The 18090-nt window shown below is 31.8% G+C and overlaps 2 protein-coding genes across 2 annotated transcripts; one reads left to right on the forward strand and one right to left on the reverse strand.

The window, feature by feature from the left end:
* The first annotated feature begins 1240 nt into the window (after positions 1-1240).
* Positions 1241-2226, forward strand: LOC149169953 (flavonol synthase/flavanone 3-hydroxylase-like). Its single transcript, XM_089427202.1, has 2 exons — positions 1241-1604; positions 1706-2226. The coding sequence occupies exons 1-2, from the start codon at positions 1422-1424 to the stop codon at positions 1916-1918; spliced, it is 396 nt and encodes a 131-aa protein (XP_089283328.1). The 5' UTR covers positions 1241-1421; the 3' UTR covers positions 1919-2226.
* Positions 2227-11080: 8854 nt separating this feature from the next.
* Positions 11081-12116, reverse strand: LOC149169954 (flavonol synthase 1-like). Its single transcript, XM_089427203.1, has 2 exons — positions 11763-12116; positions 11081-11661 (listed from the first exon to the last, which is right to left on the reverse strand). Exons 1-2 carry the CDS (start codon positions 11886-11888, stop codon positions 11449-11451), a joined length of 339 nt encoding a protein of 112 aa, XP_089283329.1. The 5' UTR covers positions 11889-12116; the 3' UTR covers positions 11081-11448.
* Between the last annotated feature and the right edge of the window lie 5974 nt (positions 12117-18090).

Here is an 18090-nt window from a genome sequence, read left to right on the forward strand (position 1 = left end):
CAACATTCTCTAGAAGACTCCTTGCTCCTCCCCGAAGAAGAGAGGTGGTTGGGCCCCCTCTCCCCTCAGCCTCGGAAACAGTTAACAGCCCCTCATTCAGCGAACCCGGAATGGCGCAAAATGGACTCCGAAGCCAACTTCCATGAATGGTTGCATCAACAAAAAACAATCACGATTTTCTTTGACGGAGCCTCCAAAGGCAACCCCGGGACAGCAAGAGCTGGAGGGGTCATCTATGCCCTGGATGGCACAAAAAGGGACAGTTTTTGCTGGGGTATCGGGCAAAAAACCAACAACCAGGCAGAGATTCAAGGTCTCCTTATAGCTTGTCAAATAGCTAGAGACAGAGGTGACAAAGAATTCCAAGCATTTGGAGACTCAAAGATCTTAATAAAAAATTTAAACACGGGCAAACTGTTTAACAATGCATGTCTCGACAAATCTCTAAATAGATTAAAGAGCGTCCTACTTGACTTTGACTCCTATAAATTCCCCCATATTCTCAGAAGCCTGAACAGTGAAGTAGACCTGATGGCAAACAAAGGCTGCATGCTGGGGAAAGGACAACTCGTCATTAATGGCGAAAGCTCTTATCGTCCCTGTAATCCATGAGGATCTTGAATATTATATCAGCATAAGAAACAGAAATGGAAGTAATGTAATGATGGCCGCCATGGCGTGAGTCCAATCTATTCCTCATATTAATAAAACATACCCGTTTCAGTGAAAAAAATTAAAAAATTAAAAAAAAATAAAAATAAAAAAAAAAAAAAAAAAAAAAAAAAATTTAACATTACCATGCTTCATAAGAGGGCTTTTTAGTTTCGAAATACATAAGAAAACTTATGAAAAATCCCGAAAATATTCAATATAAATATTTAGTAAATTAAATTTACCCTCCATCAGATTTTATAGAAACTTCGTCCAAAAATATAGGAGATGGAAAGGAAAACATTAGACCATCTTTTTGTAGTTTACTTAAAAACACAGCACATGTCACGCCAGCTTAATTTTTACATAATCTGTATGTAATTAAGCAAATACAACTTTGGAGAACTTATTCCTCGACGTCACTGTAAGAACCGCTTAAGGTCAGGATTGGATGAACTGTAAGTACGGCTTAAGGTCAGTATTGTACAGCGAATTCATTTGAGTTAATGTATTTTCTATATTTCAAGTAATGAATCCGCTGAATGGCAAACAATAAAACCCATGCTATTGGGTATTGAATGCCCTCTAAGACACTATATTTAATGCACTCTGAAAGCTTGATGGGACAGCCCTGGTCATTCTCCTCCGCCTTGATCGCCACCGCCACCACCATTCCATAAGAAAGCTCGCATATACGATACATACGATACACGATATACAATGTACGCATACGTACGCATTTAATTGGCGAATTTGAATTCTGAGTTTGAATGCGAAGCCCGCTCTTACAGCCGGAACTTGCTCTTGGAGTTGAGCCCCACACAGACATGTCGGCCCTCACTCTTCTTATACCAAACGAAGTTCCAGGACTTCAAGTGTTCAATGATGGTCACTGGGTTTCTGCCACTTACATTCCAAACGCTATCATCGTCCATATCGGCGACCAGCTGGAGGTTACTAAGTTTCTTTCTATGCGTTTTTCTTTGTTTTTTCTCTCTTCCTCTCTGGACTCGTAATACCATAAATTTTGATTGATGAATTTGTGGATGTGAAGATATTGAGCAATGGGAGATACAAGAGCGTTTTGCATAGGAGCGTGGTGAGCAAGGAGAGGGTGAGGATGTCATGGCCAGTGTTCTGCACCCCACCTCTTGACACCGTCGTCGGCCCCATGAAGGAGTTGATCGATGAGAATAACCCTCCATTGTTCAAATCCAAAACATACAGAGAGTTCAAGCATTGTAAGATCAACAAGCTGCCCCAGTAGAAAGCTACCACTCTTGTTACAGCAGCTTTGTTTGTTTGCTTAATAATTCCAGGCATTAGTTATATAATCTCATGATCATCATAGCTTAACATGTAACTTTCATGGTAATCGTTTAATAGTTTCAGCTTTGAATAACTCTAGCCATGGTTGCTTAATGACTCTTGTGATGAGTACAATCTCATAGTCATGATGGCTTTAGTGTGTAGCTTTCATGGGTAATCGCTAAGGTTTCATGAGCAATAGTTTCAGCTATGAATAGTGTATGGTGCAAAATATGTTTTATCAAATAGTTTTCGGTGATTTCTCAACCGATCTGGCCATAAATTGCATTTAGTTTAAGAAGGCAAGGGTTTCAGTCCTTTGACATTATTTGCGTTTCGTTTAAAATGACAGAGGAAAATGGTTGGTTCAAATCATTTGGAATCCTCACATTTCTTATTATCATTATATTTCTATATAATCGTTCCTAAGATTGCTTTCAGAGCCTGCTTTCCATTTTCAGAGTCCGAAGATGCCTTTGAAAGCCAAGCTCTCCATTTTCAGTCTCCACATTCTTGGTTAATCTTGGATTAAAATGTCGTTGTCTCTATTTTCAGTCTTCATATTCTTGGTTAATTTTGGATTAAGATGTTGTTGGTGTAGGTATAGAAAAATATGTTATTTAATTAATAAATATTAATATTGATTTTTTTTCAATTTCCTAACTTTATATTTAACTTTTGGCTACTAATTTTGATTCTTATGTATTTATTATAATTTTAAAATAAAAATAAAATTCTTAATTATTTATTATAATTTAAAAATAAAAATCTATTTTAAGTAATATTATTTGTATTACAAATATTTATATAAATATTTTTTCTAGATTTTAAACATTTAACTTTAAAATTTTGTTTTAAATGGAAAACAGTGGAGTGATAGATTGTCAATATCAATACTCAAATTGTCAAATCTATCCATTTCAATGAGCCCTGTTTATTTAATCGGTTAAGTTTAGTATATTTAGATTTTTTATTCAAAAATTAGTATTTCAGTGATATTACAATTTACTCAATTTTAAAAACAAAACTATATGAACAAAATAAAAAGTAATTTATGGAACACTATTTAAATATACTCGATATGCTAAAAGGTAAAAAAATTTAAATTTGCAAATAGATGTGATAGGAAGTTTGGGAAAAAATGATATATTTGAAGGAACCATCATCTTATGACGCTTTGTTTTTTTTTTAACTATAAATAAACAAAATTTTATGAACAAAATAAAATGTAATTTATGGTACAATACTAGATATGATAAAAAGTAAAAAGATTTAAATTTGCAAATAAGATGTGATAGGAAGTTGAAAAACATGACATATTTGAAGGAACCATTATCTTATGACACTATTTTTTTTTTTTAAACTATAAATAATGTAGTTAAGTTTGGAATCAAATAAGCATTTTCAATTTATCTAATTATTTGCTAGCTACATCCACACCAAGATCACATAATACCTTAAACACCCAGTAACATTGGGAACACATAGATATTGAGGCATTTGCAGCAAATGTCCAAAATTTACAATGCATTCTACATATCATTTACTTTTGTTTTACATTCTAGTAACTATAGAAACAACAAAATCATGTAATAGAACATCATGAGTACAACAGGTATTGGTCACCTTGGAGTGGAGATTTGATCTTGGCCTTTCTACTACTACTTGCACTCCCTTGTTGTCATCTGTGTCCAAGTGTGAATGTTGATGTGCTCCGACCGAATGTTAGTGACCCACCGGTTGACCTCCAAGCATACTCTATGAGTATTCTTTTTCCCCACAGATCCCCTCGCTGCAATGGGCCTATACAATAGAGGAAGAAAACTAGTTGATGGAGGTGAGCACCCATGGTTAACGAGTCCCCTCTCTAAATGCCTTCACCTCACCAAACTCACTATAGCTCGTAGTCACTCACAATAACATAATCCCATCCATCGAACAGTAGGGTAAGCAAAAGTCCCATCTCCCATAGCTTGCCCTTTAATTTATAAGAGGCTTCATAGATGACACTTAGCACTTCATGCATAATTAATTATTTTTATTAATCCAAAAGTCTGATTATTCACCCACCCATGTGTCACCCTCTTACTAAGGCTCTCCAAAATTATTTACTTAAAATTCTAATTCAAACATAATATTTTTCCTCACCCCAACGAGACTTTCTATATCTTCTCTTAGTTGTCTCTTGACCCCCTTTTTCTACTCAATTTGTGTTTGTTACTGAAGTGAACTGACAAGTATAAGATTTGGTCCCCCAACTACCTCTTAATTTAACTCAAATTGTCTCTTGGATGGAGATTCTTGTATTGGCTCTTGCCACATGGAGGTTCTCTAAATGTCCTACAATCTAATTTATTAATATTTAATTTTATTCACCACCCTCTTCTCTTATGGGGTTAAAAATCCATTAGTACTAATCTTTTTAATTCGCTCTATGTCCATCCCCCCACTCTTGCCTAGTAAAACACTTATGCACATTTTCTACTCAAAATTTCCCAAATGAGGGGAGGTAGAGTTCTCAAGTGGTCCAATTTTAAAGTAAAAAAGTAAAGAGTGGAGGAGTTGTACAATACTCTTTATCAGTTATATTATATTTAAATTATTTTCTATTATTAATTATTAAACAATAATATGGAAAATAAATGAATTTTAATATTATTTAAAAATAATCAACTTCATATCATAATATTTAAATGAATTTCAATATTATCTAAAAATAATTGAGTCGAGGAGTTGTACAATATTCTTTATCAATGATATTATATTCAAATTATTTTATGTTCATTATTAAACAATAATATTGAAAATAAATGAATTTTAATATTATTTAAAAATAAATAACTTCAGTTCCTAATATTTAAATGAATTTCAATATTATTTAAAAATAATTAATTTGTATTTATATTTTTTTTTTACACAAATCAATTTATAATGTTTAACTTTACTTAAAACAAAAACAATATTTAATCAATGCAAAAGTAAAAACAATATATCTTGCCCTACCTATCTGCCCCAAAGTATAATAATTATAACCAATTCATTTTTACCACTTAACGATAATCATCCCATTAGGGGAGAGCCTTCTATTGTTGTGCAGGGACCAATATTAGTTATAGTACTGGTCCCACACATCCATAAAAAAAAAAAAAATATTCATAAATCATCAAAAATATGCACATAAATAGTTTATATTAAGCTATATAAGTTATATAATTTAGTACAAAATGGGCCCACATATTGATTGGGCCAATAAGTGTCAAATACCAAACCTTAACATCACATATTGACAAGACATAATGTCCCAAATATCTCTAGCTCTGAATTACCAAATAAGTCAAAATGCACTACAAAGCATTCCATTGAATTCTATTCACGAGTACACCTATCCCATCAAACAATCACCTACATATTTCCACTGGAGCAACACATCCCATTGCTCAGTAATACCTGCACAAGAATAGGTGAAATGTGTGTCAACCATATGTACATGTGTATTTAACCATCCAACCTATTGAAGACAATGAATGACAACATTCAATTCTCAACATTCCATTTAGGATTAAAGAAAATAAATGACAACATTCAATTCAGGAATTAGTTCAAAGGATGCAATAAATGACACCAACCCTTTCAATTCAAGTATTAAAGACACCAGACTTTTCAATTCAAGAATTAAAAACAGGAAAGCACATGGATCAACCATCAAAGATTATCAACCACTTGATCATGTACAAATCAATCCAAGACACACATTTGAATTTGGGAGATGGAAATCTATGCCTATCTTCCCTACCAATTAAATTCTATATGAAAAAACTATAAAACATCAACTCTTACTCATTCTCATTTCAAACATTCATTCTATGCATTAGCTATTGGAGACATGTAATCAAAGTGTTGAGACATTGTTACATTCATTCTATTCAGAAGTTGTTGGAAACATACAAATTGAGTGCGTGCACAATGTTACATTCATTCTATTCATCAATTGTTGGAGACATACAGGTATGTTTTTGTTGAATAATGAATAATGTTATTTATGTTGAGAAACAAAGGTAAATTAAAGCCATTACAACCAATTTCATTATTGATTTACTGATTTAGAAACCAAATTCATTACCACTATAACCTCAAATCTGACCTTGCAACTCAATATCAGACTACTTTAATAGAAAAGAATATCCTTTCAAAGAGCAAAGACAGATAACCTCAGGTACTAAAGCCATTACATCCAATTTCATTACTGATTTAGAAACCAATTTCATTGCCACTATAACATCAAATCTGACCCTTGCAACTTAATATCAAACTACTATAATAGTAAATAATATCCTTTCAAAGAACAAAGACAGATAGCCTTAGGTACTAATGGCATAAAAGCAACAACCTCCATACAATAGCTAGAACATGGGTTGCTTATAAGAAGGTAACCGAACAGTCTTCCTTCCAATCCTTCTTCTGATCAGTTGGTTATGTTGTTGATTGAGGAGTGGTGGATTCGGTTGTTGACTCAGCAAAAGTTTCTCCTGTTGATTAAGTTCTTGATTCAACAACTGATTATGAGAATTAACCAATTTCTCACGGAGAGAATGCCACCAGCTTCTTTAGCATCAACGCGACCCAATAATCCGTTGATTCACCAGTGTTTAGCATCAACGCGACCCAATAATCTATTGATTCACCAACGTTTAGCATCAATGCGACCCAATAATCCATTGATTCACTAGCTTTAGAGGCCCTCACTAGGCTTGAGTTATTAGTTCCCATCCTTGGGCTTAGATACCATCCACCATCCTTTAGTTCCCATCCTTAGGCATGGTTTAGTTACCTCTTTCGTATCCCTATCTATCTACCTTCTCTTTAGGCAATCAAGTGGCACTTTTATCGCATCAAATATGGCCTTGCCCCCACGAAATTTGGTTAGGTTATCCCATGAAATTCCAAGACTTATTGGGTAAGGTATTCATGTCTAATCCCAGACTGAAAATGTGAATGAAAATAGTGAAAGCAAAGTTTTTCAAGAATTTGTTTCAAGCGAACTTTTTGTCTGCAACCTCCGGTACAACGAAAGGGATGGTTACCTAGCTAAATCCAATAGAAGCACCTATACCTATAAGGGCCCATGCAAGCACCTACACTAATGATTATGTTGTTGTGTTATATATGTAATTATCCAATACTATCAAGCATCCATTTTCATTCCCTGACTGCATAGTCATTCAGCCAAAGGAGCACCCAAGCATTGCGGGGGAACCCAACTAATGATATTTTTGATCGGAAGGAAAGAACTTCCCTATGCCCTCCACATAGGCATAGATCCTCATATATTTGTGCCTATAATCTCTACCCTAAATCATTTTGATATGGGTGATTATGCATCTATCTAATCAATGAAAATGTTACCTTAGGAATCAAGTTTCGAGAATGACTGCTCATTGCATATTAATTATAAAAAATTTAATATATGAATTAAATTTATATAATTTGAAAAAAACATGTAATAATATTTTTAATCGAAGTTTCATTGCAATTTTATTATGAAATTTTTTTAACTTATAATTAATTTTTGTTACAGTATTATGGTACCCAATATAAAATGTCAATTTACATCAATTGTACTTATATTATAGTGCCTCGCTCTAGTTGACTATCCCTGATATGACAATATCATTAATATAGCATTAAGGCTCACTCAGTATTCTTTGAGGACCTCAGGTTGAGGATCTAGCTATTTGACTCTACTATTAGTGGATGTGATGGTTATATTTGTTATCTAATTGATGTTGTGATGACAACAACTGTGATGGATGCATTTGTTTCCTAGTTGATGTTATGACGATGATAGATGTAATGGATGTGTTTATTTCCTAATCGATGTTATGATAATAATAGTTGTGATGGATGTGTTTATTTCCTAGTTGATGTTATGATGATGATAGTTGTGATAGATATGTATGTTTTCTACCAATATTATGATGATAATAGTTGTGATGGACGCATTCATTACGTTGGCTACTTACATTAGTTTTGGTTCATAGTGAACAACGATGTTGATGAATATGTCATGTTGATGATTTAACATATGTTATTATCTCAATGATTAACATTGTAAAACATTACTACTAATGATTATCGAGTATGGCAAGAGACCACTAGATGCATTTGTATGTGATGAGTCGATGACATCTAGTTTGATGGAATTGAATATTTTTCTTTGAAATTTTAAAGTTCAGTTTGAATTTTGTTGTAAATTCTAATGACATGTTAGTGGATGAAGGCACATGTTAGTTGCTTGGCCGAATGACTCACATATGGGTGATGGGGTTGTACAAATAGATGGAACTTCATGAGAGGGGTAGGACAATGTCCCTGATTTCACCTGCTAGAAATTTCATCATGACTTGGATGGAAGGGTTGGGATACCTTCTCCTTGAAGATAACGATGTCATGGGGGCAGGTCCCAATTTGGGTTGTTGATGAGGACTTTACTGGGGGGCACACATCAAGGAATATTCCTTGATTCCCAACACCATTATTCTCACTATAGAGGGTGACATAAGAGAGGATATCATTCCCCACAATCACACTTAGCTTTCCCTTCGTAATCATTATATGCTTGAAGGGCATACAAATTGGCATGCTTGGAACTTCAAGGGAAGTTATTGAAGGGCACGACCGATTTCGTATCCTTAGCATCAAGAAGAAACTGTTTGACGTGGTACCCTTGGAACTTCGAAGGGAAGTTATTGAAGGGCATAACCGACTTTGCACACTAGGCATCATGATGAAACTACTATAATATGATAATCATACTAATTCACATAATGTGGTAAATAAAGTTTTAAAGCCAAGTTATCTAACCAAGAAAAAAAAATTGGGGTAAAGGGAGAATAGGAAGAAATAAAAAAAATTGGAGCACTTGAGAACTCTACCTCCCCTCATTTGGGAAATTTTGAGTAGAAAATGTGCATAAGTGTTTTACTAGGCAAGAGTGGGGGGGATGGACATAGAGCGAATTAAAAAGATTAGTACTAATGGATTTTTAACCCCATAAGAAAAGAGGGTGGTGAATAAAATTAAATATTAATAAATTAGATTGTAGGACATTTAGAGAACCTCCATGTGGCAAGAGCCAATACAAGAATCTCCATCCAAGAGACAATTTGAGTTAAATTAAGAGGTAGTTGGGGGACCAAATCTTATACTTGTCAGTTCACTTCAGTAACAAACACAAATTGAGTAGAAAAAGAGGGTCAAGAGACAACTAAGAGAAGATATAGAAAGTCTCGTTGGGGTGAGGAAAAATATTATGTTTGAATTAGAATTTTAAGTAAATAATTTTGGAGAGCCTTAGTAAGAGGGTGACACATGGGTGGGTGAATAATCAGACTTTTGGATTAATAAAAATAATTAATTATGCATGAAGTGCTAAGTGTCATCTATGAAGCCTCTTATAAATTAAAGGGCAAGCTATGGGAGATGGGACTTTTGCTTACCCTACTGTTCGATGGATGGGATTATGTTATTGTGAGTGACTACGAGCTATAGTGAGTTTGGTGAGGTGAAGGCATTTAGAGAGGGGACTCGTTAACCATGGGTGCTCACCTCCATCAACTAGTTTTCTTCCTCTATTGTATAGGCCCATTGCAGCGAGGGGATCTGTGGGGAAAAAGAATACTCATAGAGTATGCTTGTAGGTCAACCGGTGGGTCACTAACATTCGGTCGGAGCACATCAACATTCACACTTGGACACAGATGACAACAAGGGAGTGCAAGTAGTAGTAGAAAGGCCAAGATCAAATCTCCACTCCAAGGTGACCAATACCTGTTGTACTCATGATGTTCTATTACATGATTTTGTTGTTTCTATAGTTACTAGAATGTAAACAAAAGTAAATGATATGTAGAATGCATTGTAAATTTTGGACATTTGCTGCAAATGCCTCAATATCTATGTGTTCCCAATGTTACTGGGTGTTTAAGGTATTATGTGATCTTGGTGTGGATGTAGCTAGCAAATAATTAGATAAATTGAAAATGCTTATTTGATTCCAAACTTAACTACATTATTTATAGTTAAAAAAAAAAAAATAGTGTCATAAGATAATGGTTCCTTCAAATATGTCATGTTTTTCCCAACTTCCTATCACATCTTATTTGCAAATTTAAATCTTTTTACTTTTTATCATATCTAGTATTGTACCATAAATTACATTTTATTTTGTTCATAAAATTTTGTTTATTTATAGTTAAAAAAAAAACAAAGCGTCATAAGATGATGGTTCCTTCAAATATATCATTTTTTCCCAAACTTCCTATCACATCTATTTGCAAATTTAAATTTTTTTACCTTTTAGCATATCGAGTATATTTAAATAGTGTTCCATAAATTACTTTTTATTTTGTTCATATAGTTTTGTTTTTAAAATTGAGTAAATTGTAATATCACTGAAATACTAATTTTTGAATAAAAAATCTAAATATACTAAACTTAACCGATTAAATAAACAGGGCTCATTGAAATGGATAGATTTGACAATTTGAGTATTGATATTGACAATCTATCACTCCACTGTTTTCCATTTAAAACAAAATTTTAAAGTTAAATGTTTAAAATCTAGAAAAAATATTTATATAAATATTTGTAATACAAATAATATTACTTAAAATAGATTTTTATTTTTAAATTATAATAAATAATTAAGAATTTTATTTTTATTTTAAAATTATAATAAATACATAAGAATCAAAATTAGTAGCCAAAAGTTAAATATAAAGTTAGGAAATTGAAAAAAAAATCAATATTAATATTTATTAATTAAATAAAATATTTTTCTATACCTACACCAACAACATCTTAATCCAAAATTAACCAAGAATATGAAGACTGAAAATAGAGACAACGACATTTTAATCCAAGATTAGCCAAGAATGTGGAGACTGAAAATGGAGAGCTTGGCTTTCAAAGGCATCTTAGGACTCTGAAAATGGAAAGCAGGCTCTGAAAGCAATCTTAGGAACGATTATATAGAAATATAATGATAATAAGAAATGTGAGGATTCCAAATGATTTGAACCAACCATTTTCCTCTGTCATTTTAAACGAAACGCAAATAATGTCAAAGGACTGAAACCCTTGCCTTCTTAAACTAAATGCAATTTATGGCCAGATCGGTTGAGAAATCACCGAAAACTATTTGATAAAACATATTTTGCACCATACACTATACATAGCTGAAACTATTGCTCATGAAACCTTAGCGATTACCCATGAAAGCTACACACTAAAGCCATCATGACTATGAGATTGTACTCATCACAAGAGTCATTAAGCAACCATGGCTAGAGTTATTCAAAGCTGAAACTATTAAACGAACGATTACCATGAAAGTTACATGTTAAGCTATGATGATCATGAGATTATATAACTAATGCCTGGAATTATTAAGCAAACAAACAAAGCTGCTGTAACAAGAGTGGTAGCTTTCTACTGGGGCAGCTTGTTGATCTTACAATGCTTGAACTCTCTGTATGTTTTGGATTTGAACAATGGAGGGTTATTCTCATCGATCAACTCCTTCATGGTGCCGACGACGGTGTCAAGAGGTGGGGTGCAGAACACTGGCCACGACATCCTCACCCTCTCCTTGCTCACCACGCTCCTATGCAAAACGCTCTTGTATCTCCCATTGCTCAATATCTTCACATCCACAAATTCATCAATCAAAATTTATGGTATTACGAGTCCAGAGAGGAAGAGAGAAAAAACAAAGAAAAACCCATAGAAAGAAACTTAGTAACCTCCAGCTGGTCGCCGATATGGACGATGATAGCGTTTGGAATGTAAGTGGCAGAAACCCAGTGACCATCATTGAACACTTGAAGTCCTGGAACTTCGTTTGGTATAAGAAGAGTGAGGGCCGACATGTCTGTGTGGGGCTCAACTCCCAGAGCAAGTTCCGACTGTGAGAGCGGGCTTCTTATTCAAACTCAAAATTCAAATTCGCCAATTAAATGCGTACGTATGCGTACATTGTATATCGTGTATCGTATGTATCGTATATGCGAGCTTTCTTATGGAATGGTGGTGGCGGTGGCGATCAAGGCGGAGGCGGAGGCGGAGGAGAATGACCAGGGTTGTCCCGTCAAGCTTTCAGAGTGCATTAAATATGGTGTCTTAGACGGCATTCAATACCCAATAGCATGGGTTTTATTGTTTGCCCCGCTGAATATGGTGGATGCCAACAAAAAAGTTGTCCAGAGCCCAAAAGCAAGTACTTAAGTGATTGAGTTACACAGAGTACAGCTCCAGTGCAGTGTCCAGAGCCCAAAAACATGTACTTAAATGATTGAGTTACACAGAATACTAATAATTAATATATTAATCAAAATAACAACGAGGAGCACCACGAATTTGACGAAGAAGATAAGTTATAAACAACTGAAATGTACAGAGCACAATACTCACCACAAGCTCACTGACCTTCTTTGCATGTCTCTGACTAATTGCAGTGCTATTTCCTCTGGTTTTGTTTTTCCTGTTTTTTGGTTTAAAGATTTCTTATATAATCCTGATGCTAGAGGGTGGTTACCACTGGGAAACCAATACTATTGGATGTTGTTCCTTCTCTGCTGGTCGCATTAACTCTAACCACAAGGCTGGTAAAGTATTATCACGACCAACAATGGTGCCTCACAAAGTCAAATGTCGCTGGCTAGATAAAGTTCTGATGTAATAAGCGGTAACTTGACTACTATAAATTAGAGGTCAACACACAGACTTTTTCAACAGTAAACCCCAACCCCAACTAAATGCGTACTTTCTTTTCTTAAATTCACATGATGCAATTCTGTAATGATTACCATGAAATTTGTTTGATGGGTTATGTTTGTAATTTTGTAATTATTTATATCATGGGTTTATTTTATTGGTATAATCAGATTAATAAATGTGCTTATATCAATCCTATATAAAATCATATGAGTAAATATGGTTAATATAGGTGCATAAATTTCAATATTATAAATTTATTATTTATATTAATAAAAATATAATTATAATAATGATATTATACAAATAATTATTATTTAAAAAAATATTATTATTATTAAAATAAAAATAAAAATAAAAATTGTTATATTAGAGTAATATTGATATTATCAATAATATTATAAATGTTTGGGGTTAATTAACTCAATGGATGATTGATATTATAAATACACGATATTATAAATATTAATAAAACCTAGAGGATTATAAACACAATAGATTAATATTTTAGCTTAAAGTATTAATAAAACCAAGGAATTATTAATATTATAAACTCAAAGATTAATAAACCCAAGGGAATAATAATATAAACCCAAATAATTAATAAACCAAATGGGTTGATATTATAAATCCAAAGCATTAATAAACCTAAAAGATTAATATTAAAAACCCAAAAGATTAATATTATAAGCCATAGGGATTCTTAATATTATAAATTCAAGGGATTAATAAAACGAAGGGATTATTAATATTATAAAACAAATGGATTAATAAACATAAGTGAGGACTATTATAAACCCATGGGATTAATATTAAACCCAATGAATAAATATTAAGCCCTAGGATTAAAATTATGAACCTAAGGGATTATAAACCCTAGGATTACTATTATAAATTTAAGGGAATATAAACTCTAGCATTAATATTGTAAACCCTGTGATGTAATAAACGTTAATATTATAAACCCAATATTAAAAAACCTTAATATTAAACCACGATTTTGTAATGTAACAATGTGACGTTGAATAAATTGCAATGTAATGTTACAATGCAACAATGATTTCCAGTTTCATTGTCATATTGAAAAAATGTTTGTAATAATGCAACACTGGATAGATTTTTTTACCATTCCAACATCAGAATACTAAACCCTAATATAAAACCATCATATTATAAAACCCTAACATTTACCTTTTATATTAATCAGTTAGGGATTAATATTATAAACATTTGGGATTAATATTATAAACCTAGGGGATTATAAACCAAATGGATTAATATTATAATCCAAAGGGATTATAAATCCTAGGATGAATATTAAACCCTATATTTAATATTATAAACCCAAAGATTAATGTATCAAACCTATGATGTCTCAATCCACTAGCACAACGGGTTGAGGATGGCCCTCGTTAGCAAGACGACCCACGATCAAACCTCACAAAGGTTGTTGTTCCCATGCTAGGGGGAGGAGACACACTAAAATCCATTCAACTTAGACTTGGTGTGGCCTAGACTAGGTGTGATCCCTAGGTGACGGTGACGGCTTAGATGCCCCCGGATCATGGTTTCTCAAGCCACAAGTCAATCCTAAAGGAATGTAGAGAAGTTGACAAAAAAACAAAAAATGTATCAAACCTATGATTAATATTATAAACCCTAATATTATAGCCCATAATATATTATTATATGTATTAGGGATTAATATTATAAACCCAAAGGATTAATAAACCCAAGGGATTATTCATATTATAAATCCATGTGATCAACATTATAAACCCAAGGGGTTTGTGGGTGGTAGAACAATTGGAAAAGAACATGTTGGGAAGCCTTTTGTGTAGCCAAATGATCAAAAGTTCAACCCCCCTATAAATATCTCACCAACTAGACCTGAAAAAAACTTTATAAATCCAAGGGATTAATAATATTATAAATTGAAAAGATTAATAAATCAAGGCGATTATTGATATTATAAATCCAAGGGCTTAATATTATAAACCCTGATGGATTAATACACTCAAGGGATTAATAAACTCAAGAGATTATTAATATTATAAAACTAAGGGAATAATATTATAAACTTAAGGGATTAATACTATAAACCCAAAAGATTAATTTTATAAACTCAAGGAATTAATAAAACCAAGAGGTTATATTTTAAACCCAGGTGATCAACATTAAAGCCAAAGGATAAATAAACCCAATGGATTAATATTAATGTTGCAATGCAACATTGAATAAATTGCAATGTAGTGTCGTAATGCGGTGTTGAATAACTTGCAATGTAATTTTACATTGTGACAATGACTACAAGATTGATATTTCAATTGATAAAATGTTGGTGGCAATGTGATGTTGCGGTAAACATTAAGCCCAAGGGATTATAAATCCAAGGGAATAATATTAAACCTTAGGATTAATATCAAAATAAATATTAAACCCAAGGGATTAATAAACCCAAGAGATTATTCATATTATAAACCTAAGGGATTAATAAAACCAAGGGATTAATAAAACTAATGGATGAATATTATAAACTAAAGGGATTAATATCAAATCCCAATGGATTAAATATTAAACTCAAGGTATAAAAATTAATTTCGCAATGCAATGTTGAAAAAATTTCATTCGAATGTCCCAATGCGATGTTGAATAAATTGCAATGTAATGTAAAATTGTGACAATGATTGTGATATTGATTATCACATTGAGACAATGTTTGTCACATTGCAACGTTGCAACAAACATTAAACCCATGAGATTAATATTATAGACTTACAGGATTATGAATCCAAGGGAATTATATTAAACTACATGATTATATTGAAAACATAATATTATAAACCCAATATTAAATCACAGTTTTGTAATGTAATAATGTGATGTTGAATAAATTTCAAAGAAATGTAAAATTACAACATTGATTGTCATAGTGAGACAGTGTTTGTCAAAATGCAACATTTATAGATTTTTGTACCATTCCAATGTCATAGTGTTAAACTCTAATATTAATCCCCAACATTATAAAACTCAATATAATAAACATAATAGAATAAATTGCAAATAAATGTAAAATTGTGACAATGGTTGTTAGATTGATTGTCGTATTGAGATAATGTTTGTCACGATGTGATGTTTGATAGATTTTTGTACATTTTTAAGTCATAGTATTAAACTGTAATACAAAACTCGAATATTATAATACCCAATAGAATAAATCATAAGATCAATACTATAAACTCTAATATTAAACCTTAATATTATAAATTATAAACCAAATATTAGACCCTAATATTATAAGCCCAATATTAAAAACTTGAACATTATAAACCTTAATATTAAACCCTAATTTTGCAATATATTAATGTGATGTTGGATAAATTTTTGTACCATTCCAATGTCACAATATTAATCCATAATACAAAAACCTAACATTATAAAACCCAATAAAATAAAACATACGATTATTATTATAAACCCTAAGATTATAAAATCTAAGTTTAATTTACTAAACCCTAGGAAATAAACCCGAGGATTAATATTATCAACCTCAATATTAATATTTTTAACCCTAGTCATCCACTATAAGTCTCCATCATCAATCATGGTCATTCATTATTGTTCATTATAGGTCATTTATAGATAGACCGTGACTCTAGGGGAAAACATGGTTAACCAAGGCAGTCATGGTTCACCAAGGCAGTCACATTCACTATTGTTGGCTGCAATGCCCATGTTGAAACCAGTATTAATATTTCTTATTGTATCAATATTATAAACTCTAACATAGTAACCACATTTATCCCTTGCGTTTATAATATTAATAATCACTTTCATTTATAAATTCCTTAGTTTTATAATACTAATAATCCCTTAGGTTTATTATTCCCTACCATTTATAATATTAGTCCCATTGGTTTATAAGAATAATAATCCCTTGAGTTTATGATATCAATCCCTTGGGTTTTTAACATTAATCCTTTTGGTTTATTAATTTTATCATCGAGTTTAATAATTCCTTCTTATTAATCCCTTCGGCTTAAGAATATTCCCTCGGGTTTATAATATTAATCCCTTGAGTTTATTATTAATCTCGTAGGTTTTTAATATTAATAATCCATTGAGTTTACAAAATTATTATGTTGTGTTTATTAATCCCAAGAGTTTTAATATTCATCCATTGTGTTTATAATATATAATATAGACAACTTTTAATATAAGAATTATAGTTAACACTGTAAATTATATTGTTAAAGTCAATAAATATTTTAATTTATATTATTAATTATTAGAAAGTAAATATTATTAATATTAATGTTAATAAACTTAATATAATAAGTATTAAAAACTCAACACTATAAACTCAAATATTAATCTCAGCATTATAAGTTTGTCGATGACGACGAGTACAAACTGAAACCAATATAGTCTATAAGACCTTATAAAAAAAAAATAACTAAAATTCTTTAATATTGTATTTCTATAAAATAATGTAAAAATATTTAATTATTATTTATTAAAATTTAAATAATATTATTAAAATATTAATTTAAACATACATACATACATATATAATTTTATTTTCAAAAAATAATATATTAATTATTGCTCGAAGTGGCCCAATTCCAGCAAGATGACTTGCATCCATGGGCTTGGTAGCAGCGTGGTAGACTACATTATTTTCAATCTCCCATTATACAACAAAATAATAAATTTTGACATCTTAAATGACCACGAACCTGACTCTGATCATAGGTCTTTACTTATAACTCTTAATTTTGTAATGCATAGAGTTCCCACAGAAAATAATACTTACAGCCAAAAGAACTTAATATTTGATAGAAATAAAAATGATCTCTTTCTAAATGAATTAAAAACTAATTTTATTCCTTTATCTAGTATAGACAACATAGAAGACCTCTATCATAATTTTACTACAACTCTCTCATATTCTATTAACAAGTTCTCAATTGAAGTTTCAAATAATAAAAGAAATAGCAAAACCAATCCATGGTATGAAAAAGATTGTAAAAGTGCGATGAGAGCAATTAAGGAAGCTGTTGATGAATCTCTTAAAATGGACAAGATAAAAATATATAAAGCCCTAACTAAAAGGAAAAAGAGGCAGTACTTTCGTCAAAGACAGGAGAATCTCTTACACCTCTTTAAGGTAGATCCTAAGAAATTTTGGAGGCAGATTCTGACTAGGAAGACTAAAGATAATAATAAAATTTCTCTTTACGATTGGAATTCCTATCTTAACAAGCTTTATGAATCTCCAAATGTCATGGATAATTTGGAAACCCTGCTCACAACGAAATAATTTTTATCTTTAGAAGACATTAATTTTGGGGTTAA

Source organism: Pinus tabuliformis, chromosome 4_2, assembly GCF_031772625.1.
Source record: "Pinus tabuliformis cultivar Carrire ecotype Pingquan chromosome 4_2, CPIR1, whole genome shotgun sequence".
In the NCBI taxonomy this organism is placed as follows: Eukaryota; Viridiplantae; Streptophyta; class Pinopsida; order Pinales; family Pinaceae; genus Pinus; species Pinus tabuliformis.

Excerpts from the sequence above, each read along its gene's own strand:
- LOC149169953 (XM_089427202.1), top strand. The coding sequence starts at position 1,422 with ATGCGAAGCCCGCTCTTACAGCCGGAACTTGCTCTTGGAGTTGAGCCC. Across the intron at positions 1,605-1,705 it reads ATATCGGCGACCAGCTGGAG|ATATTGAGCAATGGGAGATA; the intron begins GTTACTAAGTTT and ends GTGGATGTGAAG.
- LOC149169954 (XM_089427203.1), bottom strand. The coding sequence starts at position 11,888 with ATGTCGGCCCTCACTCTTCTTATACCAAACGAAGTTCCAGGACTTCAA. Across the intron at positions 11,662-11,762 it reads ATATCGGCGACCAGCTGGAG|ATATTGAGCAATGGGAGATA; the intron begins GTTACTAAGTTT and ends GTGGATGTGAAG.